Source organism: Dromiciops gliroides, chromosome 5 (genome assembly GCF_019393635.1).
Source record: "Dromiciops gliroides isolate mDroGli1 chromosome 5, mDroGli1.pri, whole genome shotgun sequence".
Classification (NCBI taxonomy): Eukaryota; Metazoa; Chordata; class Mammalia; order Microbiotheria; family Microbiotheriidae; genus Dromiciops; species Dromiciops gliroides.
In genome coordinates, this window is record NC_057865.1 from 220637014 (window position 1) to 220662758 (window position 25745).

The window sequence follows — 25745 nt, forward strand, 5'->3', positions numbered from 1 at the left end:
GCCTGTGCTTTATGCACTGTACCACCTAGCTACCCCCTAGGGTGTAATTTTTTAAAGAGGAATACCTAAGGATCCCTAACCACCCATTTCTCCAGTGACATCTAGATGGGATCACTGCCTTCCCTTCCACCTGGGGTGTCTGGTACCAGGAACCACATAAGGCCATTGTCTTCTTTTTTGAACTTAAAAGTACTTTAGATGCAGGAAGGAATTAAGTAGTTCCAGAATGTTAGCCCAAACTTTTATTTTAACATATGAACTTTTCCTTTTCCTAGATTCCTATAAATGTTATGTCAAATCACCTTGGAGCAGAGTTATATCAGAAGATATGTAAGACTGCCATTTATAGACATCTTTCCCTCCAAGCTAGAAAAAGCTTGGATATATTGTTGTTTAGTTGTTTCAACTGTGCCTGGCTCTTCTGGACCCCATTTAGAGTATCTTGGCAGAAATGCTATCTCCTTCTCTAGTTAATTTTGGGGGGGTGGGGTGGGGTGAGGCAATTGAGGTTAAGTGACTTGCCCAGGGTCACACACAGCAAGTAAGTGTCAAGTGTCTGAGAACAGATTTGAACTCAGGTCCTCCTGACTCCAGGACCGGTGCTCTATCCACTGCACCACCTAGCTGCCCCCTCTAGTTAATTTTTAACAAATGAGAAAACTGAGGCAAACAGGATTAAGTGACTTATCCAGGGTCACACAGCTAGTAAGCTTTTGAGGCCGGATTTGAACTCACAAAGATGAGTCTAAGAGCAGTATTCTATCCACTGTTAAATTTAATAAAATTGTTTCTGCTGATCCAACCATTCTGGAGAGCAATTTGGAATTATGCCCAAAGGGCGATAAAGCTGTGCATACCCTTTGACCCAGCAATACCACTTTTGGGTCTTTTTCCCAAAGAGATCATGGAAGGGGGAAAGGGACCCACATGTACAAAAATATTTATAGCTGCTCTTTACGTGGTGGCAAAGAATTGGAAGTTGAGGGGGGTGCCCATCAATTGGGGAATGGCTGGACAAGTTGTGGTATATGAATACAATGGAATACTATTGTGCTGTAAGAAATGATGAGCAGGAGGAGTTCAGAGAAACCTGGAGGGTCTTGCGTGAGCTGATGATGAGTGAGATGAGCAGAACCAGAAGAACATTGTACACAGTATCATCAACATTGAGTGTTGATCTACTGTGATGGACTATATTCTTCTCACCAATGCAATGGTACAGAAGAGTTCCAGGGAACTCGTGATGGAAGAGGATCTCCAAATCCAGGAAAAAAAAAAAAAGAACTGAGGAGTATAGATGCTGAATGAACCATACTATTTCTTTTGTTTTTGATGCTGTTGTTTTTTTTCTATTTTGAGGTTTTCCATCATTGCTCTGATTTTTTTTCTCTTGTAACATGACTAATGCAGAAATAGGATTAATGTTATTATGTGTGTGTATATATATAAAACCTATATCAGATTACCTGCTGTCTAGGGGAAGGGGGAGGGAGGGAGAAAAATCTGAAATTGTAAAGCTTGTATAAACAAAGGTTGAGAACTATCTTTACATGTAACGAAAAAAAATAAAATACTTAGTTAATTAAAAAAAAAAAATAAAATTGTTTCTGGCAGACTTGAAGAAAAAAAGAGAGAAAGCACTAGTAGCTTGGGGGTAGGGGAGGGTGAGGGAAGATGACCAAAGAAACCTCATGCAGAAGACAATGCTTAAGCTAAAACTTGAGGGAAACCATGGGTTCTAAGAGGAAGAGCAATCTAGGCATAGAGGATTACCTGGTGGGAAAATAGAGAACATGTGAAGAATAGCAGGGGCAGCATGGCTGGATCCAAGGAGTGTAATAATTTAAGGAAAAAATACCCCTGTTCCTTTAGCAGTCTGGTGGTGAAGCTTATGTGATGTAGGAGGCAAAAAGGGGTTAATAGAAAAACCTAAGATCCAAGCTCTAATTCAGATATTAGCTCCAAAAGGGAGTTAGACCCCAGTTAATGGATAACTTACCAGATTCTTGTACCCACAGTGATCAGTACCCATAAAAACGGGTCGGGTCAAAATAACAATAAAGGAAAAAGACAACCTATAGAAATTCTAATGAAAAATGATTATATTTTGAAACTAGCCATGGGAATCAGAAAGAGACATGGGCAGAAAAGGCCAAATTTGTCCCTAGATTCGCCTTATGACATGTAAACCCCCAAAACACACCTCCACTGAAAAAGGTACCCGCCTCAGGGGTTGGCTTAGGACCCCAGAAACTCCAAATTAGGATAAGCCCTCCCCTGAAACACCCCTAGGTGGAGAATATTATAATGCGGACAGGCCCTCCCTTGTACCTCCCCAAGGTGGAGATTATTATAATGAGACTGATCATCAATTTATCCATACTATAAATATAACTGTCTTTCCTTTCACTATTTGAGAGATACCTTTCCACTTTTCTGATTCTCTCCCTGTGATCACTCACAACATTGCAATAAAACTTGGTAAACTGAGTCACTGAGTCTTGTAATTCTTTTGGGACAACTCACAATCAATTTGACCCCAAATTCTATCCCACATCATTTGGTGGGACAATCAATTTGACCCTAAATTCCATCCCACATCATAGGGACCCCTTCTCAGAAAAATGTTTTCATTCTCCCATTAAGTTTTATTTTCCCAAATTACATGTAAATGCAAATTTTGACATCAAATTTTTTTTTAAACTTTGTGTTCCAAATTCTCTACCTCCCCTCCAAGAACTCAAGCAATTCAATATAAGCTACACATGAGCAGTCATGCAAAACATCTCCACATTAGTTAGGTTGTGAGAGAAAACATAAAAACAAAACTTCAGATAAAGGAACTAACAAACAAAAAAAATTTTAAAATTATGCTTCAATCTGTATTCAGACACCATCAATTTTCTCTCTGTAGATGGACTGCATTAGAAAAATGTTTTCAAAGTCACAAAATAAAATATTAAAAAGAAAAACAATCATATTGAAATCGTTATGGAAATACTAATCAAACAAGTTCACAAGTTAAGCAACCCTAGGTCTTATGCTTCAAGAGCACAGGGGAAACAAGAATTGGTCACAGGATCTTAGAGCCGAAAGGGACACTGAAGGTTGTCCAGTCTCACTGTGTAACCAGGAATTCCCTCTACATACAACATTCAGACCAGTGGTCATCCAGCCTCAACTCTGAGACTTGGGGGGAAAGGCAGCTCTGTGTTTAAATGCTAGATGCCAGCTATCGTAATGCACAATGAAGGATTCCAGGAGAGGAATTATCAGGAAAAACTTAGCAGAACAGAATTTTGTATGCAGAGAGAATGATCAGATAGATTCTAGAACTGCTTCCCAACAACCCTTACAGCCCCTATAGGCTACCCATTTTTGTCGTCAACTCCCCGGGCCGGGCCCCGCCCCGCCCTCTCTGCTGTCCACGTGACCCACCCAGCTGCCCTCTACCAAGATGGCTGCCGGGATAGGACTCCCTTTTCCTCTGCGCATGTGCGCTCCCGCCCTGACTCTATTAGCCCCGCCTCCCAGGCTGCACCTCCAGTCCTACAGCTTTCTTTCCCTCCCGCTTTCTCTCTCCTACCCGAGTCGGCTGGGCCCGGAAGTGGATGCCACCGCTCGGCGGAGAGGACGAGGGGGAGGGGGAAAGTGCTTCCGGGGAAGCGGGCCCCGGGCTGGTGTTTGTAAACTTGCCTCGGTCCCTGCGGGGGCAACGGCAGCGGCGGGGCTGGCACCGGAGAGTGAGCACTGGGGGAGGGGTTCTCCCGTACGGGAACACTGCTGGAGGCTGCGCCCGGCAGGTAAGAGCCCGTCCCGGGGAGCAAAGCGCGGCCCAGGCAGACGACTGCGCCTCAGGCCCCTTCGCAGGCCGCGGGGGAGAAGCGCGGGCGCGTGCGAGGCAGGCGGGGGAGGAGGAGGAGCAGCAGTAGCAGCGGGCGGCAGCGCGCGCGCGCACTCCTGTCTCCCCACCCCCTCCCGACACCCTACACCCCCGGCCCGGGGCCCGGCCAATCCTGCCCGAGCGCGCGCGCGCTCTCGGCCTCGTCTCCGGGCCGGGGGGGCGGGGGGCTGAAGGGAAACCCGGGCGCGAGCACGCAGCTCGGCCGCTCTCCTCCCTCGGCGTTCGGCGCTCTCGCGGCCCCGCGCCCGTCCTTAGCGCGCCGTCCGCCTACCTCGGGGAGCTCTGGCTGCCCGTGGCGTCACCGCAACCCCCTCCCCCTTCCGTCCCCCCCCGCGGCCCGGCCCGGAGCCTGCACCCACGTGTGGCCCGGCCTGCGGGCCTCGTCCCACTTCCGCCCGACTGCTTGCCCGCCTGCCCGTCTGCTCGCCTGCCTGCCGGCGCTTCCCAGAAACTTTGCTCGGGCGCAGCAGCCGCTGCAGGGGCCTCTCCAAACCTCCCCGGGTCTGTCCGTCCCCCTTTCTCCACCTCCCCCTGCTGCTTTGTGTGCGAGACGCCGGACCGTGCACCTTTTCCCGGGGGACCGGCCTTCCCTGCCGCCAGGGCATTGTTCGTTTCCGAGAGGAAGGGGTTAACGTCATTGCTGCCCACTCTCCCTTCCGACCCGCGGAGAGGGTTAAGGGGGATGAGCCCCTGCGGCCTCGCACGTCCTTAGCTAGCTGGGGGTCCTCTGTCAAGTCCCTTCCCTCGGTATCTGTCAGATGGAGAGGATGGAATTAACTGTTCCCGGGCCTCCAACGAGTAATTTTCAAACTAAAGTAGGGGGTGATAGATACAGTGTGGAGTAGAGGAGGGAGCATGAGTTCTCGTCCCACGCCACTGCCCAAGTCCTTAAGAAAAATTGTAGACCATACAAAAACTATGTCCAAGTTTTTCTTCCTCTTCACCACCAGACTTGTAGGAAAAACCAGGGACTGTTGTATCTCTACTTCCTCTCCTGTCTCTTTTCAGCCCCTTGCAACATGGCTTCTTGGCCTCATCCCTCCACTGAAGTTGCTCTTTCCAAAGAAAGGCACCTGTGACTACCGAATTGCCAAATCCTTTGAACTTTTTCAATCCTCTTTCTTCTTGCACTGTCTGTAGCATTTAACTTTAACTGCTTTTTTTCTGGATACTTTAGGTTTGGGGGATCCTTCTTACCTGTTTGATCACTCCCACATTCTTCTCTCCCTACTTAAAGTCTTAACTGGCTTCCTTGAATTCATTTATCTTCCGAAATTTACATATCCATCCATCCATTCATATGCTCATCTTGATTTCTAGTGAAATTGGAAAAATCACTTAATCTCCCTAGACCTGTTTGTTAATTCAAATCTGTAAAGTGAAGAGCCTTTGAGGTCCTTTCCATCTCTAGCTCTATGGTCGTATGTCCAAAATAGATTTCATCTATTATTCCCCTCTCCCTGACCCTCTTCTTAACTGTCCCATTTTTGTCATGCAGGTTAAATGACTTCAGAGTCATCTCCAATCAGTTGCCAAGTCTTGTGGATTCTGCTCCCATTGCGTTTCTTACTCCTAACCCTGTCTCTCCACTAATACGGCCACCAGGGTAGTTCATACCCATATCACCTTGAATTACTACAATATCCTCCCCATAGATTGCACTCTGGTCCCTCCCTTCTCCAATCCATCCTTCAAACTTTCATCAAAGTGATGGTCCTAAGCACAGGTCTGACTCTAACATCCTTGCTCAAAACACTCCAGTATAGGAGTTTATAATCTTTTTTGTGCTATGGATCCCTTTGGTGAAGCCCCTTGACTCCTCATGACAATATCGAATGCATAAATTAAACGGAGTATTACAAAGGAAACCAACTGTATGGAAACAAAGTTTTAATTCTTTTCCAAGTTCACAGATTCCCCCCTGGTCCTTTTCCATGGACCCTGGTCAAGAAATCCTACTCCACTGGCTCCCTTTTGCTTCTAGGATAAAATGTAGACTCCTCTGTCTGGCATTTAAACCCTTCCCAGTCTGGCTCCAGACCACCTCTCCAGACTTGACTATTCCTTACTCCTCTCTGTGCACTCTCCAGGCAGGCCAAATGGACCTATTTGCTGTTCCTCACATATAACATCCATCTTCTGATGCCCTTGCACAGACTGTCCCCCAGACCCGAAATTCTCTCCCTTTTCACCTCCTCTTTGTAAAACTTCCCAGCATCCTTCAGTATTCAGCTCACATGCTGCCTCCTACAAGAAAGCTTTCATAAATACCTCAATCAGCTGTGGCTCATTCCCTCCTAAAAAATTATTTTCTGCTTACTTTCTATCTACTTTTTTTTTTAACTTTCTATCTACTTATATGTTATTACCCATGATTGTCTCTGCTTCTTAAGGGCAGAAACTTTTTTATCTTTATGTTCCTAGCACCCAGAACAATGCCTGGTGTATGTTAGGGGCTTTAATAAATGTTTGTTAACTGATTTGCTGGGAGTTAACTTGTGGTTAACATTTAATTGTGTCTTGGACAGGTGATCTCTCTGTTCCTTAGTTTCCTGATCTATAAAATAAAGAAGTTGGATTAGATGACTTCTAACATCCCTTTTAGCTCTAATGATCTATGTATGCCCAACTTACTATGACTCCTCTGTGTAAGCTTCCTAGAACAACTCAAAATAATTCCATCCCATAATACCCTTGTCTGTTTCTCAGCAGCTGGATCTCAGTAACCCCCATCTCACTTTCTAGTTTCAGGTTTCTGAAACAGATTCAGAGCTACCTCCAGAGACTTGAGCTAGACACAGAAGACGGGCAGGTCTTTATGCTACTCTGAGAACGGGCAGGAACCCATCAGAAAACTACTACTGAGGTTAAAGAGCCCAATTGTTGGGACATCATCTTCTCTTTGGAGGGCGCTGAGTTCCAGCGGCAGCCAAAGGCCTCTCAGTATGGCAGCAAGGGCATACAGAGGACATGGCATGAGGCGGCTACAGTGAAATGTTGATAGTTTCCTCTGAATCTACACTAACCAAAGGAGTAAGAAACTCTTGAACTGTTGGATCCTGTTAAGTGAAGTGGGAGACATGGCTCAGGTAAGGCAGTCTCTTAAATCTATGCCACACCAGACTGTAGGCTCTGTGCTGTGGTCTCAGTCTTCTTATATTGATGAGCCACGTGCTGTGCTGGGCACAAGGGGAGAACTAGAGAAATATTACCCCACCAAAACTATACTTTGGACTGCTAAAATATCTACATTTTCTCCTGAAGACTGTCCAGCTCTCTGCAGCCTCAACTCTGAGGTTGGAGGTGCCTTAGAGGATGGGGATGGGAAGGGTGAGAAGGGGTCCATTTTTTTAAGTTACAAAAATTTTTTTAAACATAAAGGACTTTGTAAAGCTTTTTCTACAATCCAAGCAAAAATTTGCCATGGAATTGTGGCTAGAAATTGGGAAATGCTGGCCTAGAGAAAGGAAGAGAGGCAATCTATAGTCTTTACCTTCACTGAGCTCCCAGTCAAACAAACCAAATAAAGCATGTACCCCAGTCACAGATGTGATGCTTAGAAAGCAACACATAGGTAAGTGAAGATAAGTTGTAAATTGAGTGCTCACCTCCAAGGGGAGTAAAAAGTATGATCAAGGAATTATGGCGGGTGAGTGGAAAGAACACCAGACTTGGGTATAAGAGAATTGTATATACTTCCTCAGATACTAACTCACTGTAAGACCTTCAGCAAGCTCTCTAAGCCTCAGTTTCTTTATCTGTAAAATGAGAATGACCATAACAAATACCAGTAGTATCTATTTCATAGGATTGTAGTGAAGATAAGTGAGGTGAACATGTAAAGAGCCAATGTAATTGTCAACTGGCATTGTTGGAAACAGCTTAATGACATCAGTAAGGGAATGCTTTCAGGAAGGGAGTGTAGTTTTAAATAGGCTTTGCAAGCAAAGAAGACTTGGGAAAGGATATACTCTCAACTAACTGACTTTTCCTTACGACACACTCTACTGGCCAGGCTGTGTGCAGGGGCTGAAGGGAGGTATATACTTCAGCCCTCAAAGAGCAGCCTGCTTAAGCCACCTGTCCCTGCTCTTACTAGGTAAGAATTTTCTTTACTTTCCAGCAATATGGATTTCCATTTACTACAAGAAGGAGGACCCTGGCAATTTTAGCATCTCTTTAACCCATCCCCTTTGATGAAGAAGAAGAATCCTTAAGATTGTCTAGACAGTTCTAGTTTCTCGTGTGCCTTCTTTAGGGAAGTAGTTGGACCCCATTTATACTCTTCAACCTTCTAAAAAATAAGAAACAAGGGTCTTTGGAAGCCTTTACTAATAGTGTAGCTTACTTAGTCACTAATAAGTACTCCTGCTAGCCTGAGAGAGTATTTCTGATTACCCATTTATCCACTGACCACCAGGGTCTCTTCTATCTCTTAGGTGTTCAAATCCTTGCAGCCATAGTTTACCCTGAAAGGCATATAATCTAAGGGATATGCTGATGAAGTTGTTATAAGCACACATTCAGGGAGAAGAAAATTGTTTACAGTGCTGAATCTTTCCTAGTGAATGCTTCACTACTATTATTGCTTAGTTTCTAGGAAAACAGCAGCTTAATTCTCAGCAGCCCTCAATCCTCTACCTCCTACTTTGACTCAGGTCATTAATATGCCTGCTGGCATGTAGAAGCCACAGTTGAATTTAATGCTTCCTTCCTTTCTTGAACTAGACCTGACTCAATGTTTTCTTTTTTCTCTGCCCCCCCCCCCCCCCGCAATCCACATTAAGTGACTTACCCAGGGTCATGTAGCTAGTAAGTGCCAAGTGTATGAGGCTAGATTTGAACTCAGATCCTCCTGATCCCAGGGTCAGTGCTCTATCCACTGTACCACCTAGCAGCCCTTCAAGGCCACTCTTTCTTTCTTTCTTTTTTTTTTTAGTGAGGCAATTGGGGTTAAGTGACTTGCCCAGGGTCACACAGCTAGTAAGTGTTAAGTGTCTGAGGCCGGATTTGAACTCAGGTCCTCCTGAATCCAGGGCTGGTGCTCTATCCACTGTGCCATCTAGCTGCTCCCTCAAGGCCACTCTTAATGTTCCTGCTCCAAACTTTACTGTGACTATAGTTGAACACTAGGGGCAAGTCTTAAAGCAGTCTTGTCTTTTCGTCCAATGACCTCTCTTCTAATTATCCCTTGCTCTTAAACTAATTTGGGCAGCTGGCTGGTGGAGTGGATAGAGCACTGAGCTTAGAGTCAGAAAGACTCATCTTCCTGAGTTCAACTTTGGCTTTAGATACTTAATAGCTGTATGACCCTGTTTGCCTCAGTTTCCTTATCTGTAAAATGAGCTAGAGAAGGAAATGGCAAACCACTCCAGTATCTTTGCCAAGAAAACCCCCAATGGGTTCTCAAAGTTGGAAATGTCTGAAATGACTGAACAGCAACAACCTAAACCAGTTACTACTAAAACCAACATATAATTATCCTTTTACCCTTTTTCTGTCCCTTAAAATTTAGTGTGTTCTCTGTAAAGATTTGTATTCATATGTGTTGTCCACTCTGGGTGAAGTCATTCTTATATGATAGGCTTCCCTCTACTAACTTGTCAGAGTTGTCTTGATCTTGGGCTGACCTTGGAGTCAACAGGGCCTAAGTTTAAAGCACACCTCTGACATGGACAGAGGGTCACACATGAGTCATGACCCCTTCCTTGTCAGATTCCAGAGTTAATTTGTACCAAACTCTAAAGTACTATCTAAAAATGTCTATTGTGATTAATAAATGAAAAAAAATGGACCAAGAGAATCTTAGATGTTAGCAGCATCAATCAATAATTTCCTAGTAATAACCATAACCATGTCAAAAATTGCATCAAAATAAAGTAACAGTAATAATTAGGACAAGGAAACATAGGCAGAAATGCAGAGCTTATTAGTTTTTCTTATTCTCCTATTTGCCCATTCCTGCCTTCCCCGCATATTACCTGTCAAACACCTCTTATTTATGTACTGTGGCAAACCAGATCTCACGTCAAGTTGGACATTGGGTATAAACAATTTCAACAGTCACAAACACCAAGTACAGAAATCATAATCATAACCAAGCAGCATAAGATGGGAAATGAAAAAGATAATAGAATGGTAACACTTTCTTGTTATTCAGAAGTCAGTGTGTTCTTCATAATGGTTCCTGAGTCTCAGAAACAGCTGGCAAAGTCCCAGCCTATTGATAAATCTCTAGATCAAAGCTTCTTAAAATGTGGGTTGTGACCCCATATGGGGGTCTCATAACTGAATGTGGGGGCCTTGAAAAATTTGGCAACACTCAAAGGTTATGTCTACCTATATACCTGCAGTCACATAAAAATTTCTGGGTGGAAAGTAGTTGTGAGTGAGAAAAATTTAAGAAGCCCTGCTCTAGATCAAGGGTTCTTAACTTGGAATTTGAGAACTCGTGTGTTTTTCTTTTAATTTAGATAACCATTTTAATGTTATTATTTCCTTTGTAATCCTATATGTTTTAAGCATTTAAAAATATTCTGAGAAGGGGTCTATAGATTTCACCCGACTACCAGAGGGGTTCCTGCCACAAAAAAAAGTTAAAGATTCTAGAAAAACCCCTCGTGAGTACTCTGAGTAATGTCAGAATTCATGCCCATCCACTGTTGCCACAGCCCACTAATTTTCAGCTCTAATGATATAATTAAACTTAGAGTAGATGCTCAGTAAATACTTGTTGATCAATTGGTTGTCTGTAAGCATAATTGCCTTCTGTGTGTCTATATCATTTACACAGATGAAGTACAGTACACCTGTTCTCACAATAGAGCCACATCTTGATTTCCTTAAGCCTGTCGGTGAGAATAGCATTAAATTCCTTTTTCAGAACCTGCATGTTAGATCCCATTGCCACCAAACTCCTTCCATGATAACAACAATCCTATATGCCACTGATGGTGAGAATAATTCACGTTTACATGGCACATTAGGAGTTATAAAGCACTTCTTAGTAATACTTCGTCAGCTAGGTAGTACAGGAAAATCCTAGCCCACTTTTATAAATAAGAAAACTGAGACTCACTGATCCTCTCGAGGAGGTTATAGTTAATCACTGTCAACAGAACTTGAATTCAGGTCTCACCTGACTGTCCAGCACTGTTTCTGCTTTATTCTAGATATTTTCATTCCAAAATGGGAAAACCAGATATGGTCCTAAATAATGAATTAGTTGAATTAAAATCCTTTTAGCTTTATATCCAGTTAGGCTTTAAAGTTGTCCAAGTTCATAATTTCACTGGATTAAATCTATATAGAATTCTAGTTGATCAAAGTAAAATGTAAAATATGGATACCCCGGGGGCCACTAGGTGGTGCAGTGGATAAAGCACCAGCGCTGGATTCAGGAGGACCTGAGTTCAAATGTGAACCCAGACTAGATACTTACTAGCTGTGTGACCCTGGGCAAGTCACTTAACTCTCATTCCCACCGACCCTCCCACCCCTGCCAATAGATACCCTGGGATCTCCTGTAAAGAGAAACCCTTTATGTAGAAAAAACCTTGTTATCATTGCACAAACTGATCATATTCATATAGCTTTTACCATAGTAGACTTAGGCAGTGAAACAATTTTTCTCTGGCCAGAAATTGTTCAAATTTTATAATCCAAAATCCAGTTTACTACTAACCAAAGCCAGAGAAGCAATTTCATTCCTTATTCCAAGATATAGTCACTCCTCTTTTTCATTCTAACTCTAGAGTACTAGGATTTCCTGAAGGGCTCCCCACTGCACCCTGTTTTCTTTTTCCTACTGTAAAGAGTTAGAAGAGTCTGAAACAGTTTCTAACTCCTTAAATTCACTCCCTTCCCTGTCTTTTTTTTTTAAAGATAATACTCTGCCAAAACAAATTAATATCTAATAAACCAGCATGCACAAGTTTAAACGGTAGACTCACACACATACTTGTACATACAGAGACATACACATACACGCAGATTTAACATTGAACAATAAAATCTTTCAGAGTAAATGAGTCAGTCTTTGCAGGGCTGGGCAGTACTGCATACTGTCAGATTAAATCTGCATTGTTTAGTTTTGATGAGCTACATTTTCTTTTCCTCCCTCTTTTTAATAGGGGATGTCACTCTTGCTGTGGGAGGGACATTTTTGGTAATGAAGGCAGTACAAAAACAAAAGATAGCAATAATTTTGAAATTGTGATTGAAATAGGATAGGGTTAGGGAATGGATGCCTGTAATTTCGTTAGCATGAGGAAACTCCATCTACCCATACAGGCTAGCATCTTCCCTGCAACTTGCCATCTTATGGGGGGGGGGGCAATGAGGGTTAAGTGACTTGCCCAGGGTCACACAGCTAGTAAGTGTCAAGGGTCAGACTGGATTTGAACTCAGGTCCTCCTGAATCCAGGGCCAGTGCTCTATCCACTGCGTCACCTAGGTGGCCCCAGGAAGGCTCTTTTAAGAGATAGATATATACACCACAATATCTATACATATATACATATGGTTCCAATTTCCATTTTAACTTCTAGGTGGTTTACAGGAGAACCACATTTTCATAATCCACCCCCATGCCCCAGCCTAATACTTATTCTAATTATATCTCCCTCCTAATCAATCAAAAAACTTTTGTTCAGACCCTATGCTAAGCACAAGGAAAACACAAAAAAAGGTTAAAAGAGTCTCTCCCCTCCAGGAATGTACAGGTATATACTGTGAAGACAACAAATACTGTTCCCCTCTTTTCTTCTTGACCACTCTGCACCTAGTTGGCCCACTATAGCCTACACAATGGGCACTTAGGCATACACCATCCTTGTTGACAAGATGGGACGACTACTGCAGCTTTACACCAACAGTTTCAAAGAGGACTGTCATTTTTCAGCCTCTTAAGGACGAGAGTGTATGATTAAATTGACAACATGTCTTCCAAGGTGCTCTTTGTCACTAATTATTCTCCTTGTGTTGCTTTAAAACCTTTTCATCTCTCCTCAAACCTTTCATCGTGTCCCTTCACACCACCTGCTCAAAGGAGGACCCTGCCTCCCAAAACAATGCCTTCACTTGAATCCATCCCAGCTAGCTGTGATCCTATTTCTTTTTTTAATCATAAAAGTATTATTTTCCAGTTAACATGATAGTTTTCAACATTTGTTAAACAGAAAGCAATCTGATAAAGGTTATTATGTACAATCCACATTAAACATATTTCTTCATTAGTCATGTTGTGAAAGAAGAATCAGAATAAAGAGAAAAACCTCAAAAAGAAAAAACAAAAGTAGAAACAATATGGTTCAATTTGCATTCAGAATCCACAGTTCTTTTTTCTGGATGTGGAGAACCTTTTCCATCATGAGTTCTTTGGAATTCTTGGATAAGATCCTATTTCTTTCCTCCCTTTCTTGGCTATTCTTTGTCCTTTGTTCCTGAAGAGGACCATGACATTGGAAAGTGATGTCATGACTTGTAGTGAATTGGATTTAAGTGAGGGAGGCTATCTATGCAAGGTCACCAACTTCACTCTACTCCAGAGCCATCTGAGTCAGGTGGCAAGATAGATATCAGGACAACTAGAGATGGCCCCGGATGTTTAAAGCAATTGGGGTAAAGTGATTTGCCCAGGATCACATAGCTAGTAAGTGTCTGAAGTGAGATTTGAACTCAGGTCCTCCCAATTTCAGAGCCAGTGCTCTATCCACTGTGCCACCTAGCTGCCCCTCCTTTTCTTGGATAAGCACCTTTAAAAAGCTGTTGCGGGGCACAGCTAGGTGGCACAGTGGATAAAGCACTGGCCCTGGATTCAGGAGGACCAGAGTTCAAATCCAGCCTCAGACACTTGACACTTATTAGCTGTGTGATCCTGGGCAAGTCACTTAACCCTCATTGCCCTGCCACAAAAAAAAAAGCTGTCTACAATCATGCCTTTACTTCCTCTCTTCTCCCTTTCTTACAAACTTCTAAACCCTCTGCAGTCTGGCTTTTGATCTCATCATTCAACTGAAACTGCTCTTTTCAAAGTCACCAGTGATCTATTAATTGCCAACTCCAGTGGCTTCTTTTAGATCCTCATCCTTCTTGACCTCCGAAACTTTTGACATTGTTACATACTCTTGTTGATCCCTTCCTTGTTGATTCTCCTCTCCTCCTCCCTATCTGATGGCTACTTCTTGATTTCTTTTAATGGATCTTCCAGGTTATACCCATTAACAGATGTTTTCCAAAGTTCTTTCCTGAACGCTTCTCTCTTTCTTTTTTATATATGATTCTCAGACTTTTTCACAGTGTGGTAAAATCAACTTTGGCAGAACTCCTCTATTAAAACATATTATTTTAATGCCTATTAACAAACCACATAAGTTTCCTTTTATCAAATTTGGTGTTTGCTGCACAGAAAAACATTGCTCTACTACCTAACTCACTTGTTGACCATATCAGCTCCCACACATTCAATTGTCATCTCCATACAGATTCTGGATCTCTTTATCTAGCCCCAAACTCTCTCCCGACCTCCAGTCTCACATCCTGTTGTACTTCTGGATCTCCCATAGACATCTCAAACTAACACATCCAGAACAGAACTCGTTCTCTTTCCTCCCAAGCCCCCTTCCCATCTTCCTTATTACTATGACTTCTCTGTTACAGTAATAAATTGTATTGATTCTGGTCACCTTGGTGTCCTCATCCGCCACATCCACATTGGTGCCAAGTCTTGTCTCTACCTTCACAGCGTCTCTGCCTTATGTTTCCTTCTCTCCCCTTGACTAGCCGCCTCCCAGACACAGGCCCTGGAACATGGAGCAGCTGCTGCGGCAGCAGCCCTCTGATGAGGCTGCCTGCCTCTTGCTCATCTGAGCTGCCAAAGTGGCCTTCCCAGAGGGCCTCCTCTCCTCCTACCCTGTCAGCTCCAGCGGCTCCCCCTAATGCCCTTATCCATCTGGCCCCTTCTGCCTTCCCCACCTTTAAGGGAGGGTTGATTTTGTCCTTTTGGGGATTCCCAGCACTCAGCACAATTCTGTACTTACGCATACTCGGTACTTAAGTGTTTGTTGACTGACTGTTGATTGACTTGGCTTGCCTCCAGTCCAACAACTTGCTGGATTGCTGCCTGCTTGATGGTGCTTGAATACAACACTCCATGTCGGGAATCAGTGCCTTTTCAGTGGCTCTCCTCCATGCCTGGAATGCTCCCCCTCCTTGACTCTGTCCCTGCTTTCCTTCAAGATTCAGCTCCCATCTCACCTTCAGGAAATGTTTCCAGGCCTTCTCTAACTCCACCACCTCTCTCATCTGTCCCTGTCTCACTGTGTGAATACTTAGTTCAGCTCCTCCATACCTCTCACCTGGACTACAGCAGCAGCTTTCTGTTTGATCTCACTGCCCCCAAGACTCACTCCAATCCATCCTCCCACACGGCTGCCAGATTGTTTTCCTTAAGCAGAGGTCTGACCATGTCACTCCCTTGATCAGTAAACTCCAGGGCCTCTTTATTACCTCTAGGACGAAACGTTCACTTCTCTGTTGACCTTTTGAAACCCTTGACAACCAGATCCTGGCTGACCTTTCCAGCATTGTTATACATCATCACTCCCTTTCATGCATTCAGTGTTCCAGCCAAACTGACCTTGCTGTCCCTTCAAAATGAACATGTTCCCACATCTGTAATGTGTTCCCTCATATCTCTCTCTCCCTCTCTCTCTCTCTCTCTCTTTTTGCAGGGCAATGAGGGTTAAGTGACTTGCCCAAGGTCACACAACTAGTAAGTGTCAAGTGTCTGAAGCTGGATTTGAACTCATAGGTCCTCCTGAATCCAGGACTGGTGCTTTATCCACTGAGCCATCTAGCTGCCCCCCTCATCTCTTTAAATCCCTGGTTACCTGCTTACACCCCCTTTTTCATGGATCTTCTCTTGGTTCCTCAGCTACTCTTTCCCTACCTCCTTAAACTGTCTTGTATTTATTGTCGACGTATCTGTATACACATATACAGTCTTTATTTATATTATATTATATTATATTATATTATATTATATTATATTATATTATATTATATTATATTATATTATATTATATTATATTATATTATATTATATTTAGTGTGTATACTTTACACATACACACATCCCTGCCCCCATGTTACTCCAGTAAAATACAAACTCCTTGGAGCTGTTTTATTCCTATTATATTCTGTGCCCACAGAGTGGGCACGTGATAAATGTTTGCTCATTTGTTGGTCAAAAATGGAGGAATATGGGGGCAGCTAGATGGCGCAGTGGATAAAGCACCAGCCTTGGATTCAGGAGGACCTGAGTTCAAATTTGGCCTCAAGATACTTGACACACTTTCTAGCTGTGTGACTCTGGGCAAGTCACTTAAACCTCATTGCCCTACAAAACACAAAACTAAACAAAAAAACACAAAAAAGAAAAAAAAATGGAGAAATATCCAAGTGGTGGCTCCAAGTGGAGAGCTAACCCTCCGATGGAATAAAAGCCTCAGAGTTACAAGGAAGTCGTGATTCCTTTAACGTATTGTTCCCAAGTTAGTTCTTGTTGCTGCCTTTGGTCTCTTTACAGAGGAAAAGGGCATCTGCATATATACCAGAAGAAGGAAGGCTCCCAACACCCTTTTCTTCCCTCTTTGGGGAAAACTCCCTTGCCCCAGGCTTAACAAGTATTCCTACAGGATGTGTTTTTTCCTTAACTACCTCTATCCAGGTGCCTTCCTCTTTCCATGCTGTCCTAGAACACCCTTAGTTCTGCTTCTGTTTCTTATACTAAATATCTCAGTTATAACATTTCCCCTACTAGGATGATTTTGAGGTTCACACAGCTTTTCAGTCTTCAAAAAGGGATTTATTCACTCCATACTTAGGAGTGTCCAATAAGCATTTATTTTACCTAGATGGCAACAGTGGGTAGAGCACTGAATTTACATGGAGTTAAGAAGAACTCAGTTCAAATCTAGTCACTGACACTCGCTGTGTGATCCTAGGCAAATCACTTGACCCTCTGCCTGAATTGATTTCTTTTTCTGTAAAATGAGAAAGATAATAAAAATACCTACCTTACAAAGTAGTTGTAAGGGGTAAAATGAGTTAATATTTGTAAAGCACTTAGCAAACCTTAAAATTCTTTGTAAATACTAGCTATTATTTTGGCCAATTTTGGAGGTTTGGGTGGAGACAAGGGCAAAGAACTTGCTTTTGCACCACCTGCTAGCTGAGAAACCATATGACTTTTAGTCCCCTAATTTGGCGAATGACACTATATTGTGGAAAATTATATCTAGATATCTACCTTTATGGGTGACATTAGGTTAAGTACAATCATCATATAGCCAATGTTCAAATCCCCACTTTGTTATTATCCTAGGCCTGGGGAGCTCTCAGTTTAAAGGGAAAAACGAGATGGTTGTCTGGAAAAAAGCACATTTTCATATATACACATATATTTAGATATATAGAGGATCTGCAGCTCCAATAAAGTCACTTTGATTTGGTTATGATGTCAGTATAAACTCTAGGGGGTTCTACTGTACAGCTCTGGTAATGAATTATAGATTCTGTGTCTGTTGTCTCCATTCAGAGGAGCTCATCACTATGTTGGCTACAGGGTAATGAATTTTTTTGGCCAGAGCAACTCTGAAAAATCATCTAAGTTAGAGAGGAGTTGAGATGCATCAGTAGAGAGTATTCATTCCACTGAGATTACCTAGATGTATACAGGACCTGAGGAAATGGGAGGAAGATGAGTTGGAATCAATTACTACTTAGCAAAGTTTCTTCCTGTGAAGAAATTGGTCAATAATATAGACTGGGCAGAGCAAGGAAGTGCCTTGGATGCTGTGAGATAATATGGAAGAAGTAGTAAAAGATGATGGTTCCCTTTGAATAGTTCAATATTAGACATAGGACAAACCTATCAGCAGAGGTGCAGCAGTGGGTAGAGTGCTGGACTTGGATTTGGGAAGATCTGAGTTCAGATCTGGTTTCAGATACTTTACCAGTTGTGTGACCTGTGGGCAAGTCATGTAACCTGTTTGCCTCGGTTTCTCAGCTGCAAAATGGGGGTGATAGCCCCTTCTTCTAGGAATAAGGTGCTTAGCATAGTGCATAGCCTATAAAAGATGCCATAGAAATGATTATTCCTTTCCTTCCTAAATAATAGCACAGTAGATAAATACTTGTTAATGGGCTCAAACTGAATATAGTCACAACAGAAGGGACATTGGAGATTATCTATTCTAACCCCATCATTGGACAAACAAGCTTAGATACGTGTATGTAACCTTGGTCAAGATCTGTTCTCTTCCATAAAGTGAAAGAGCAAAAAACGACACAGAACTTACAGTGAAGAGACCATAGGAAAGTGATTTAGCCTCTCTGTCTTCATCTGACAGATGGAGGTAACAATATTTGCACTGCCAACTTCACAGTATTGCGCGGAAAGTGCTTTGAACCTTAATGTATTCTGGAATAAAGCAGTCCCTAAGTTATTGCTGATCTGAAGGTTCTCAAAGATACCAGATCTCCTCTTAGGGCAATTGCTGGGGCAAAATTCTCATTCCCTGTTATCTCTTCCCCTGTAATCCTTTCCCCTTCCATTTCAGCTGAAATCTGAAGCTTGGTCCTGCTCACCACATCTTTGAGACTGGAGATGATTCAGGGGCTGAGCAAGATCTCTCAAAACTACTCTGAATAGGATTAAACTCTGCTTCAGACCAACCTCTCAAAGAGAGTATTGGCAAATAAGGAATCACTGTTCATCACTCTGTAGGCCCAACCTCCATTATTCCCCTTAGTTTCTTCTATAATAATGATAGCTGACATTTATAGAGCTCTTGCTAGTGCCAGGCACTAATTTAAGCCAAACAATTTACAATTATCTCCTTTGATCCTCACAACGACCCTGGGAGCTAGGTGTTATTGGACCCATTTTACAGATGAGAAACCTGAGGCAAACAGAGTGAGCACAGCTGAGTATATTTGGACTCTGTCTGACTACAGTCAGAGCTCTGACCACTTCACCATCTGGCTGCCCCTTTTATTTCAAGTAAAACAAAAGACCAGTGTTCAAAGCAAACAATATGGAACAAGCCCATCAGAGTAAAAGAATGACAGGTTCCTGGTAGGATCAATTGGGATCAATCAGTAAGCATTTTAATAAGAGCTCCAGAAAGGGGAACGTCAAGTAAGGATTAGAAGAAGCTGAGTAATTATGTCTTGAAGAAAAGCAGAATCCATCTCAGGCAGGAAGAATGGTAAGCTTTATCGCTATGCTTAAAGGAAAGCAAAGTTAGTATTTGGTGATGTTGGGAAAGAAGGCCACTGTTGAGGAATAGAGTTTGACTTGTGCAGAGCAGGGGACCACTTGTGTGGGTGAGGGAACATCGCCAAGATTAGTTGAACCTGTCAAGTCATCTGACCTCTCTTCTCCCAATCTAGGCGAGTCTTCTAGCCTGTGAGGGCCTTGCAGGTGTGAGTTTGGTCCCCACGGCAGCCAGCAAGAAGATGATGCTGAGCCAGATTGCCAGCAAACAGGCAGAGAACGGGGAGCGAACGGGCAACCCTGAGGTGCTGAGGTGCTCAGGCCAGGTACAGCACTGCGAGTTGAGTGACCTGGGTTTTCTGTAGAAAACTCTGGGCTTTTGTTCAGCCAGATAGGGAGATGTCCCTTCCTTTTCTCGGTGCCACCAGCTCCCATTGATCGTTCTGGGGTTGGGTAAATGGGTCTTTTTTTTTACATTGGAGGGAGGGGCTTTTCCCTGCCTCTAACCTTTGGAGACCACAGCCTGAGGAGCTGTGAGAAGATAAGAACAAAGGTTCCCACTGAGGCCCCACTCTCTGATCTTTGGGATTGGGAAGAGGGAGGAATCCATCTCATATGACTCATTTTTGAGCTAATAGTGGGTCTGAAAATAGTGAGAACCTCTTTTCTTATCCTGTCTCTTTGCCCGTTTTTATCTTTGTGGAGTAGATCAAAGCTTTAAATATGATCTTGTATTTAAAAGGGTCACCGAAAAGATGGAGAAAAGTCACGAAACCGAAAAGATGACAGCACCACAGCTGAGGCTCCTCCACCAAAAAAAGTTAAAAAGGCAGGTAATGGGGCAGGCCTCCTTGGGGTAGAGGGACCCCCTTCAATCCTTCTGTCTTTGCTAGAATCAATGCCCTGAAGTCTAGATCACCTCAAGACCATTGGGTGGTCGAGGTGAGACTTGTAAGACCTGGTTTCAGGTCCCCACACTGCTATGTATTGGTGGTCTCCCTAGACCAAGGCACTTCAGCCCTCTGAGCAAGGGAGCAGGGTGGAGTGGCAAAAACACTGGACCTGGAGTCAGAAAGCCTGAGTTAGAGGCCTGACTCGTCGTCATGAAGGGGCAAGTTATGTAAGCTCTCTGGGCTTGTTTCTTAATCAGTAAAATGGAGACAGTGATGCTTGCACTATTAATCACAGAAGGGTTGCCAGTCTGCAGAGGAAGAAAGTGATTGTACACCAAAAAGTTATCTTTACAGAGGTCCAGGACCCCTGTCCTCAAAAAAAAAAAAAAACTTAACGTGGCTCACAGTTGCTGTGAGGAGAGTGTTTTGTGAACCTTAAAACAGAGTTATTAAGGTTAGCTAGGAAGTATAATTAGATAATGAATATGAAGTCTTTCTTCAAATTCTTCTTTAAAGTATAAGGATTGTTGTTGCTACTACTATTGTTACTTGGTTTCTGACCTGGGTTAATCGAGACAGGAAGGAGGAGGGGGTGGTATGTGGGATTCCTTAGGAAAGATGCAGACTTGACTCTTCCCTGATCATCTCTAGTGTTCCAGATTTGGCAAGATAAACCATTTCACTCTCATCTCCAAACTGGAATTGACCTGACCCCAGTGATGAAGAAAAAAGATCCTCTTTAGTATAAGCAGAAAGAAATGAAAGCCAAGCAACCATTAGAGGTACTACACTAGAATAGGGTTTTCTAGGAACAGGCAGGCACTGGAGCTCCTCCTGAGGTAACATGCCTGATTGTCATCCCCCAGATGGTGGTTGTGGAGCAGAATGGCTCTTTTCAAGTAAAGAGCCAAAAAAACTTTATTTGTGAGCAGTGTTTTGGAGCCTTTAGAAGTAGTTATCACCTCAAGAGGCACATCCTCATTCACACAGGTAAGCCTTCTGCCTGTATCAGGAGAGAAAATAATCACTAACATACATGAGGGAGTGCGGCTTGTGTTTGGGTGGGTGTGGGGGTTTGTGAAGACCCCCTGTAAGAGTTAAGTAAAAACAAGGTCTCAGAGCTTCTCCTGTCCTCCAGACCCCTAGGTACCCTACTTTATAAAAGAGGTTGGAAATAGGGGAGGAAGAATACCTAAAGACATAGGGTTGGGATGTAGTTCACAGCTGAGCCCAGGAGTCTCTGGTGGAAGTGTCTTCCACCTCTCCACTCCCCTCAGAAGCCTCTCAGGTTTCACTGAGGAGGGCCAGAGTGAAGCAACCAGTGCAAAGGGAAGGGGGGCTATAGATCTCAGGAAGGTACCTGGGATAAGAGCCCATTATTTACCTTCTTTTCTCTGCCTCGGCCAGGGGAGAAGCCATTTGAATGTGACGTGTGTGATATGCGATTCATTCAGAAGTACCATCTGGAGCGCCACAAGCGTGTGCATAGTGGAGAGAAGCCCTACCAGTGTGAACGATGTCAGCAGGTACCACCTAACCCTCACTCTCTACACTCACCATGAACACGTACTCCTCTTTACCATCTATATACCTTACTCTTCCTCAGGACTGATTTCAACACAGAGTTCCCTACTTGCTCTAAGAAGCTAGGCTCTTCAGCCCTGACATCCTCCTACTTCCCTCACCTCTGATGGGATTAGCATCACAGGGTGACCTAAATGAGGCCTTTTTAGAGTTAGTCTTATGCCAGAGGAGTCCTGACCAGTGTCAACACTAAAACAGTGTTTGTTGTAGTGATACCCATTGTCCTTTAGCCTAGTCTTACATGAGACATTTGGGGGGGGGGGCAGTGAGGGTTAAGTGACTTGCCCAGGGTCACACAGCTAGTAAGTGTCAAGTGTCTGAGGCTGGTTTTGAACTCAGGTCCTCCTGAATCCAGGGCTGGTGCTCTATCCACTGCACCACCTAGCAGCCCACATGAGACATTTCTGGAGAGAAGTCATTTTAACTGCTGTGTCCCTGTGTGCAGAACCTTCAGGTGGTATTAGAGAAAGATGTAGAGGAGGTCATTCAGAGCATGTGCTGTCAAGCATTTCCCAGGATGATAGAAGCTTTCAATCCCCAGACTTAGACAACATCCCAAGTGCAGTGTTACCAAAACACAGATATTAGGGTTTGGCTCGGGTGAGGAAGAATGGAAGTGACTGGGTCTGGAAAAGACTAGGCCCAGCCGGCCATTCCATTTTCTTAGGTGTTGACCCTTTCCTTTTTCTCTTCTCAGAGCTTTTCCCGGACAGATCGTTTGCTCAGACACAAACGGATGTGCCAAGGGTGTCACTCCAAAACCCTTGATGGGCAGTTTTCCCTCTAGGCACGGGGCCCAGGGTGGTGGGAAGGATCAGAAGAGCTTGCTGAAGATGCTGCCCCCTCTGGTTCTGATGGTGCCACCACCTCCCACACCTCCACATGCCTCTTCTTTCTTCTCTTCATGAAGGAGGGGACCAGGAGAGTCAGAGACCTAACCTACATCAGGGGACAGGGCACCAGAGCCACAGCCCTGTAAATAATCTGAGATTTGGGTGGCTGGAGGGGTTTCTCCAGCAGTTCCTGGGAGGGTTGACCAATCTCTGAACCCTTGATTAAGCCATGGAAAGGGACTCAAGATACAGGACCAAGACAGAACAGCGGATCACACAGCCATGAACTCCACATGGGAGTGGAAACTGGGAAGGGGGTGTGTGTGAATGGGTGTGTATGTATATGTATACGTATACGTATATATGTACATATAGATGTGTGTTTGTGTGTATACATATATATATGCATATGTGTGTGTGTGTATATATGCATATATATTTAATCCAAAAGTGATTTCACTAGATGAACTGTGGACATAGATAACATGAAGGCATGGCACCCCAGGGCAAAGCAGGGACTGTGATTGTCCTGGTCATCCCCCCACAGATGGCATTCTGGTTGCATTTTGCCTTCAGTGTTTATATGCCCTTGTACCTCACCTTCTTCTCTGAGGCAGGTGGGGAGCAGAGATGGCCGGCAGCTGAGCTTACCATGGGCTCTGGAAAGAGGTCCCTGAGAGCCAGGGGCAGTTGGACACAAACAAGAGCGGACAGGTATCTCCTCTCCCCCAGTGTAGTAGCAAGAGTTGTGCCCATGTGTGTTAAAGCGGTATGTGACACAAATACTTGATGGGGCTGGCTCAAGTGCCTTTTGGAGGAAGCTATGGAAGGAGGCCTGGGGAATCACCCCCTCTTCTTAGAGAGCCTAAATCTTGAGGGGAGCTTCCACGTAGCCTACTTTTCTGATTGCCTTCCCCCATTGCCACTGAAGTTCAAATAAAAGTGGATGGGTTGGAAGTTCTGGGTGCCAAAAAGTGGATCAGCACTGTGCCCTCTTAGAAGTTCAGCTAGCTGCTGTGTCAGGATTAGACTTGAGTTGGGTCACAACCTGCTGAAGAAGTAAATGAAACTGGAGTCAGCCTCTTATCTCACTCCTGAAAGGGGGAGGGCAGTGTTCTTCCCCTGTACCTACCCACCCAAGTCCTATCACTGTATTGAGATAAAGATGGGTGCTTCCTCACAATGAAAGAATGAGAGGATCTTGTTCCCTCCTTAATGACCCTCCATGGCCCTGAATGTGGGATTGGGGGGTGGGGGGGGGCACAGAGAAGCGAGTTGCAATGACTGATGGAGCTAATGTGGACTTCATTGTAATCAGTACTCTAAGTCCCACGTCCACTTGTTCCATGCCCCAGAGTGTTTATGTGTGCGCACAACACCTGTGGATGTTTTAGAATATACAGTAATGGCAAATTGAGCCAAGCACCTCTTCTCTCCCAAATCCAAAGGATCCTTGGGAAACTGAGTAGCATCTCAGTGATTTTAGCAGATTTGTATATTGAGGATTCTGTTATTTAACAGACTGAGGGCTCTGGTATTTCTGGCCTAAGCTGAGAGCTAGGGATTCTTGAACAAAGGCAATTTGGAATGAAATCACTCCTTCCCTTAAAGCAAAAGGTGTAAGGAATCCTCCTTGGGGTGCAGCAGTGTCTCTGTCCCTACCTCCCATCTTAGTCTGGGGAAGTTGTGAGTAGGGTAGGATAGGAGGAGGTGGGACTGGATAAGAGCAGGGCTGAAAGAGTTTGTGTTCCTTTTGTCCTTAAACTTGGTGAGCAGGGGAGATGGTGGCAGCCCGTGGGCCACTCCCTCTGTACAGGCAACAGGGGGCCAGAGAAAAGAAGGGGGAGTACTTGACATCAGAAAGGGACCCCTGGCTTTCCAATTCTGCGTGGGCAGTATCTGAGGCTTGGCTCAGTCCTCCCAGTTTTCATTTCACACCCATTCCCCCTCCCCTGTGCAGTGAATGATCCCTGGGAGGGGGAGTCTTAATGAATGCCAGCCAGCTTCCTGGGTGTCAGGGAGGTGAGCCAGGGTCACCCAGGTCTAGGATTTCCTTAAATGTCCACAATGGGGAATTTCATGAGAAGCAAGGATGGATTTAGAAAGATAAACCACAGACAGCTCTTAAAAACTGGGAAGGCTTCTTCCCACCCTACCCCCTTGTCTTGTAAGGCTAATGGCGGGGGTCAGGGGTTTTTTATGGGGGTGGGGGAGAGAGAGGGAAATCATGTGAATGGGTTCTGTGCTGAGGTGTTCTAAGTCAGACTGCTTCTTTGGCTTTGGCTAGAGCAGCTGAAGGAATGGGAGGGAGCTAATGAGTGTATAATAAGGGACCAGGCCAGGCCGGCTCCCAGCCATCACTGGCATGGAAGGGGAAAGCCTGTGGCTAATTCTGTTGCAATGGGTGCTAAGACTTTAGAGGAAGGGCTGGGTGGCTGGAAGGAGGGAGGGAGGGCTGCTGCCCACCTAGGCCTAGGAGCCTCACCTAATGGAAGAAACCACGGAAGACCGCAAGGACTCCTAGATTGAATCCTCCCCACCCTTCTCTGTGCTGCAGATACTACAGCTAGGAGGAAGGGGAGATGAGCCAGTTTATAGGGGAGTTGCTACATCCATGTAGCATTTACCCAAATTCCCATATCTTCTCCAGCCCTTAGCCTTCCTGTCTTATCCACCCCAGCGTCTGAGGGTCCTAGAGACCCCCTCACCAGCCCACAGCGGCTGTTCAGCTACTGATAATGCCCCTTGGCCTGGTGGCCAGAGGGGAGCAGTCTCCCTGGCCCCCAACTCCCTCTTCCCACCATCCTACACAGGCCTTGGAGCTTTTATTTTCGTCATCCCCTTCACCCTCTCACCCTCCCCCCCCCCTTTTTTTTTAATACACTTATTTTGCTATTGGGGGGGTGGGAAGGGAGTAACAGATGGACAAGAAATTTTAAATGGTAGTTTTTATAAGATGTTATAAACTTGTATCTTTTTACCATTCAAAGTGCAGTGTACGTTCCTTTGTGACACATTTAGACTATTTAAATAAAATGGGGGTTTTCTACAGTGTCTGCCTTTCCTGGGGAGGGGTCCGTTTCAGGTTGCTTTTATCCCTATGAGTTGGGGAAGCAGAATTGGGCATCCCCTCTTGTGCCCCTTTTTCCACCCTATCATGCCTCCCCTATGTGTGTACTTAAAAGGCAACATCACCTGGTTCATGGTGCTTCTCTCTACTCCTAGGTCAACAGTGGGGAAAAACAGGG

At 44.3% G+C, this 25745-nt stretch overlaps 1 protein-coding gene across 2 annotated transcripts; it reads left to right on the top strand.

Moving 5' to 3' along the window:
- The first annotated feature begins 3536 nt into the window (after positions 1-3536).
- ZNF740 (zinc finger protein 740) lies at positions 3537-25696 on the top strand. 2 transcript variants are annotated; one of them, XM_043969269.1, is made up of 7 exons: positions 3680-3803; positions 6650-6993; positions 19364-19513; positions 19930-20016; positions 20947-21070; positions 21488-21606; positions 22362-25696. In XM_043969269.1, the coding sequence occupies exons 2-7, from the start codon at positions 6985-6987 to the stop codon at positions 22449-22451; spliced, it is 579 nt and encodes a 192-aa protein (XP_043825204.1). In that variant the 5' UTR covers positions 3680-3803; positions 6650-6984; the 3' UTR covers positions 22452-25696. The 2 variants fall into 2 exon arrangements, with proteins under 2 accessions (XP_043825203.1, XP_043825204.1); XM_043969268.1 differs by lacking the exon at positions 6650-6993 and having other exon boundaries at positions 3537-3803; positions 22362-25470.
- Positions 25697-25745: the final 49 nt, after the last annotated feature.